The sequence below is a fragment of the Corapipo altera genome, unplaced genomic scaffold (assembly GCF_003945725.1).
Source record: "Corapipo altera isolate COAL_440 unplaced genomic scaffold, ASM394572v1 129593, whole genome shotgun sequence".
NCBI classification, from domain to species: Eukaryota; Metazoa; Chordata; class Aves; order Passeriformes; family Pipridae; genus Corapipo; species Corapipo altera.
The window spans coordinates 1-6,049 of record NW_020886530.1 but is presented as its reverse complement, the minus strand read 5'-3'; the positions used below and the strand labels follow the sequence as shown (position 1 = coordinate 6,049).

General features: G+C 61.9%; 1 protein-coding gene across 1 annotated transcript; it reads left to right on the top strand.

The window, feature by feature from the left end:
* Positions 1–61: 61 nt before the first annotated feature.
* On the top strand, positions 62–6,040 carry LOC113941235 (gamma-aminobutyric acid type B receptor subunit 1-like; the record flags this gene model as incomplete). The annotated part of the gene is given in 15 exon segments (XM_027632392.1): positions 62–106; positions 108–215; positions 1,422–1,556; positions 1,956–2,126; positions 2,302–2,403; positions 2,669–2,734; positions 2,922–3,113; positions 3,344–3,586; positions 3,731–3,794; positions 3,898–3,975; positions 4,155–4,305; positions 4,708–4,840; positions 5,237–5,353; positions 5,430–5,537; positions 5,929–6,040. Coding segments are annotated over 15 exon segments (1,798 nt in total), but the record flags the coding sequence as incomplete, so codon positions are not given.
* Between the last annotated feature and the right edge of the window lie 9 nt (positions 6,041–6,049).

Here is a 6,049-nt window from a genome sequence, read left to right as displayed (position 1 = left end):
GTGGCCCTGCTGAGCTTGGCCCTGGGCTGCGGCCCCGCTCGGGGGGGGCCCAGGCAGGAAGGCCGTGCACGTGGGCGCCCTGTTCCCCATGAGCGGGGGGTGGCCGGGGGGGCCAGGCCTGCCTGCCCGCCGTGCAGATGGCCCTGGAGGACGTCAACCGGCGCCCCGACATCCTGCCCGACTACGAGCTGAGGCTGATCCACCACGACAGCAAGGTGGGACACGGGGGAGTGGGGTGGGATGGGGTTTGGGGGGGCACCAGGAGCGGGTTTGGGGTCACCAGGATGAGGTTTGAGGGCACCTGGATGAAGTTTGAGGGCACTGGGAGGGGGTTTGGGGGTACTGAGAGGGGGTGGGATGGGGTGGGATGGCATTTGGGTCACCAGGCGGAGGTTTGGGGTCACCAGGAGGCGGTTTGGGGTCATTGAGAGGTGATGGGATGGGGTTTGGGGGGGCACCAGGCTGAGGTTTGGGGTTACCAGGAAAGGGTTTGGGGTCATGGAGATGGGGTGGGATGGGGTGGGATGAGGCTGAAGACAAGTTTTGGGGTCTACGATGAGGTTTGGGGTCACCAGGAGGGAGTTTGGGGTCACTGAGAGATGATGGAAGGAGGTGAAATGGGGTTGAGGTCACCAGGAGGCGACCAAACACCCCAAAATCCCCCCAATCTCCCCCAACCCCCCCCCCCCAAATACCCCAGAAACCCTCCCAAAATCCCCCAAGTCCCCCTCAGACCCCTCAACCCTCCCCAAAAGTCCCCCAAATCTCCCCAATCCCCCCAAAGCTCCCCTGAATCCCCCTAACCCCCCCAAATCCTGCCCAAATCCCCCCAAACCCTCTTCAAATCCCTCCTGTCTGTCTGTCCCTCTCGGACCCCCCTTTTGGACCCCCCCAACCTCCCCCCTTCCACTGGTCCTGCCCGGTTGCCACAGCAACAGGGATGCTGCTGGGTCTGCCACTGGGTTGCCATGGCAACCGCTCCCGGCTCTTTTTCCGGGACCATCCGTGTCCTGAATTATTCATGGACCCCCCCCCAGGCCCATTCCCCCCCCTCCGGGAACCCCCCAAATCCTCAGTTTGGGGGCTCAGGGACCCCCCAAAAAGGGTCTTTGGGGTGGAATTTGGGGGTGGGGGAGTTGGACTGGGAGGAACTGGAAGCTGCTGGGAGGTTGGACTGGGAGGAACTGGGAGCTGCTGGGGGGTGTCTCCAAACCCTTTGTGGTCCCCCCAAAAAACTGGGACGACCCTCCCCCCCCCAAATCCTCAATGTGGGGGCTCAGGGACCCCCCTAAAAAAGGGTCTTTGGGGTGGAATTTGGGGCTGGGGGGTTGAACTGGGAGGAACTGGGAGTGTCCACTGGGTGGGACTGGGAGAGGGCGGTCTGGGGTGTCCCCCCCCAATTTGTCCCTGTGCCCCCCCAGTGTGACCCCGGCCAGGCCACCAAGTTCCTGTATGAGCTGCTCTACAACGACCCCATCAAGATCATCCTCATGCCCGGCTGCTCCAGCGTCTCCACACTTGTGGCCGAGGCCGCCCGGATGTGGAACCTCATCGTGGTGAGGGATGCCGGGAATGCCGGGAACACTGGGAATGTCAGGGTGGGGGGACAGCGGAGTTTGGGAACGCCGGGAACAGCGGGAACGCCAGGGCAGGGGGGATACTGGAGTTTGAGGACACCATTCCCAGTATCTGATGGTCATATCCACCCGGAGCCATTCCCAGTATCCACATGGGGCCATCCCCAGTATCCCATGACCCATTCCCAGTACCCCATGGTCGTATCCACACGGGGCCATCCCCAGTATCCCATGATCCATTCCCAGTATCCCATGGTCGTATCCACATGGGACCGTTCCAGCTTTCCTCTGGCTCCAGGTGTCCCTGGTGTGGTCGGTGTGTGGGGGGGGTCTCTTTGTTGCCTCCCCCGTGACCACATTCCCTCCCGGAATTCCCAGCTTTCCTACGGCTCCAGCTCCCCGGCCCTGTCCAACCGGCAGCGATTCCCGACCTTTTTCCGGACCCACCCGTCGGCGACGCTCCACAACCCCACGAGGGTGCAGCTCTTCAAGAAGTGGGGCTGGACCAAGATCGCCACCATCCAGCAGACCACCGAGGTCTTCACCTCGGTGAGGACCCCCCGGGACCCGCCCAGGACCCCCCACCATTCCCAGATCCGGGTCTGGCTCGGCCGTGTCCTGGAATTCCAACCCCTCCTTGGTGCCCCCCAACCCCCTCAAATCCCCCCCAGATTCACTCTGCTCTCTCTCCCCCCTCCCCTTGGGACCCCCCAAACCCCCTCAGACCTTGGACGACCTGGACCAGAGGGTGAAGGAGGCCGGGCTGGAGATCACCTTCCGCCAGAGCTTCTTCTCCGACCCCGCCGCTCCCGTCAGGAACCTCAAGGTGAGACCACCCAGGGGGGCGGTGGGGCGGTTTGGGGGGGTTGGGATGGGGATTTTGGGGGGCACAGAGGGAGTCTGGGGGGATCTGGGGCGGTTGGGGGTCAACCAAGGGAACCCGGCTGGGGGTGCAAGGATGGATCCAAGGATTTGGGGGGGATGGGGGGTTGTGAGACAGTTTGGGGGGTCAGCCCCGATGTGAATTCATGCAAATGAGGGTGGGAGGGGCCAGGGTGAGGACACACCCCCCAGCTGATGTGTCCCCCCAGCGCCAGGACGCCCGGATCATCGTGGGGCTCTTCTACGAGACCGAGGCCAGGAAAGTCTTCTGTGAGGTGAGAGGGAGGGAGAGAGGGAGGGATGGAGACCACCTGGAGATGGTGGATGGATGGAGGGATGGATGGGAGAGAAGAAGGGTGGATAGATGGATGATGGATGAATGGATGGAAGATGGATGCATGGATGGAGATGGTCAGCTGGAGATGATGGAGATGATGGAGATGGATGGATGGACCCCCCCAGGTGTACAAGGAGAAGCTCTATGGCAAGAAGTACGTGTGGTTCCTGATTGGCTGGTACGCCGACAACTGGTTCCGCATCAAGGACCCCGCCATCAACTGCACCGAGGCCGAGATGGCCGAGGCCGTGGAGGGACACGTCACCACCGAGATCGTGATGCTCAACCCCGAGAACACCAGGAGCATCTCCAACATGGTACCGGGGGGACCCCGACCCGCCCAGGGCCACCAAGGGGGTCCCATGGCCACCAAGGGGGTCAGTGACATACCCAGGGCCAAGGGCCACTAAGGGTGTCCCCAACCCACCATTTTGGGTGAAGGTGTCACCAAGGGCGTCCCCAACCCTCCCAGTTGGGTGGAGGTGCCACCAAGAACGTCCCCAACCCACCCCGACCCCACCCAACCCGCGGTGTCGACCCCCCGCAGACGTCGCAGGAGTTCATTGAGAAGCTCCAGAAGAGGCTGGGGAAGAACCCCGAGGAGACCGGGGGGTTCCAGGAGGCCCCCCTTGCCTACGACGCCATCTGGGCTTTGGCCTTGGCCCTCAACAAGACCTCGGCCGAGCTGGTCAAGAAGGGGTTGAGGTTGGAGGACTTCAACTACAACAACAAGAACATCACGGACGAGATCTACCGGGCCCTCAACTCCTCGGCCTTCGAGGGTGTCTCGGTGCGGCCCGGGGGGTCCCTGAGCTTCCCTGGGGGGTGGAGGGGCCACCAAGGGGAACCCCAACCCTCCCAGAGCCAAACCTTGTCCCACCCCCCCTCTGGGGACCCCCGGGCTGTCCCCAACCCCCCTCTCCGACCCCCCCAGGGCCACGTGGTGTTCGACGCCAGCGGGTCCCGCATGGCCTGGACCCTCATTGAGCAGCTCCAGGGTGAGGAGGAAACGGGGGCTGGGTGGTCTGGGGGGGGGGCAGGAGACCCCTCGGGGTCCCTGGTGACCCCCCCGAGGTGTCCCCAACACTGGGGTGTCCCCAGGAGGCGTCTACAAGAAGATCGGGTACTACGACAGCACCAAGGACAACCTGTCCTGGTACAACAACGACCGCTGGATCGGTGAGGGCGAGACCGGGGAAACCACAGGGAAAATGGGGGGGAAATTGGGGAAAACTGGGAAAAATCACAGGGGAAAAGGGGAAATGCAGAAAACTGAGGAGGGATTGGGCAAATGGGGGGGGGGGGGGCAAGACTGGGGGCCCCCCCCGCCCTCCCTGATGGCGCCGCCGGTCCCGCAGGGGGTTCCCCACCCGCCGACTACACCAAGGTCATCACCACCTTCCGCTTCCTCTCCCAGAAGCTTTTCATCTCCGTGTCTGTCCTGGCGTCCCTGGGAATCGTCCTGGCTGTTGTCTGCCTCGCCTTCAACATCTACAACGGCCACGTCAGGTCGGCGGGAGGGCCGGGACTCCCCCCCCTGTCCTGGAATTTGGGGACACTCCCCCTGTCCCGGGATTTGGGGATACCCCCCCGTCCTGGGATTTGGGGACACCCCTCCGTCCCAGGATTTGGGGACATGCCCCTGTCCCAGGATTTGGGGACATCCCCCCGTCCCGGGATTTGGGGGCGGTCGCGCCCGGATGCGGCGCGGTGACAACTTGCTGGAGGAGAGGAACAGAGGAATGGGGGAAAGTGGGGAAAAAACGGAAAAATTGGGAAAAACATCTCAACAACCTGTTGCTGGAGATGAGAAATGGGGGAAAATGGGGAAAACCCTGTAGAAAAATAGGGAAAACCCAGGAAAAATGAGTTGGAGATCCCCAGTGGAATGTCCTGGCCCTTTCCCTGTAGGTACATCCAGAATTCCCAGCCCTACCTGAACAACATGACAGCTGTGGGCTGCACCCTGGCGCTCGCCGCCGTGTTCCCGCTGGGATTGGACGGATACCACATCGGCCCCGGGATGTTCCCCTTCGTCTGCCAGGTCTGGGACAGCCAGAGATGGGAACAGGTGGAGGAGGAACAGCTGGAAACACAGCCAGGGATGGGAACAACCAGGGATGGGAACAGCTGGAAACACAGCCAGGGATGGGAACAACCAGAGATGGGAACAGCTGGAAACAACCAGGGAATGGGGACAAACAGGGGCGGGAACAGCTGGAGGAAGAACAGTCGGAGACACAGCCGGGGGGTTACACCCATTTTAGGGGTTTACACCCATTTTGGGATGGTTTAGTCCCATTTTGGGGGTTTTACACTCCTTTCAGGGATTTTACACCCATTTTGGGGAGATTTACACCCCTTTTGGGGGGGTCCCGTCCCTGGGGGTAGTCCAGGCATCCTGGGAAGTCCCAACTGGAAGCACAACTGTCCTTTTCAGGCCCGGCTTTGGCTCTTGGGCCTGGGCTTTAGCCTGGCCTACGGCAGCATGTTCACCAAGATCTGGTGGGTCCACACCGTCTTCACCAAGAAGGAGGAGAAGAAGGAGAAGAGGAAGGTGAGGGGGGACACTGGGGGGGGGTCTCAGGGGGTCCCTGGTGACCTGGCCTCATCCCCAAATCCCCAAATCCCAGACTTTGGAGCCCTGGAAACTCTATGCCACTGTGGGGCTGCTGGTGGGGCTGGACGTGGTGACCTTGGTCGTGTGGCAGATCGTGGACCCCCTGCACCGAACCATCGAGGTAGGGAAGGGGGGTCCTGGGGGGTTTCTGGGGGGTCCCCAAAAAAAATCAGGATTCTGGGAAGTCCCCTGTCCTTGGAATTGGGGCTCTGGGGGTTGTTTTGGGGGGTCTTTGGGGGAGTTTTAGGGGTGTGTGGGCTGTTTTGGGGGCTCTGGGTGTTCATTCCGATGCCTCCCCAAAAATTCAGGAATCTGGGAACTTCCCTGTCCTTGGAATTGGGGTTTTGGGGGGGGTTGGGGGTCTTCAAGCCATCCAAGGCCTTGGGGGGCTCCTCTTGATATTCAAGGTGTTGGGGGCATCTCCTTGACACTGGGGGAGCTTTAGGTGGGTCCCCACAGCTCCCACTCCCTCACCACCCCCTCTGTGCCCAATTCCCACCCCAAATTACCAGGAATTCACCAAGGAGGAGCCCAAGACAGACCTGGATGTGTCCATCCTGCCCCAGCTCGAGCACTGCAGCTCCACCAAGATGAACACGTGGCTGGGTGGGGTTTTGGGGGGTCCGGGGGGGG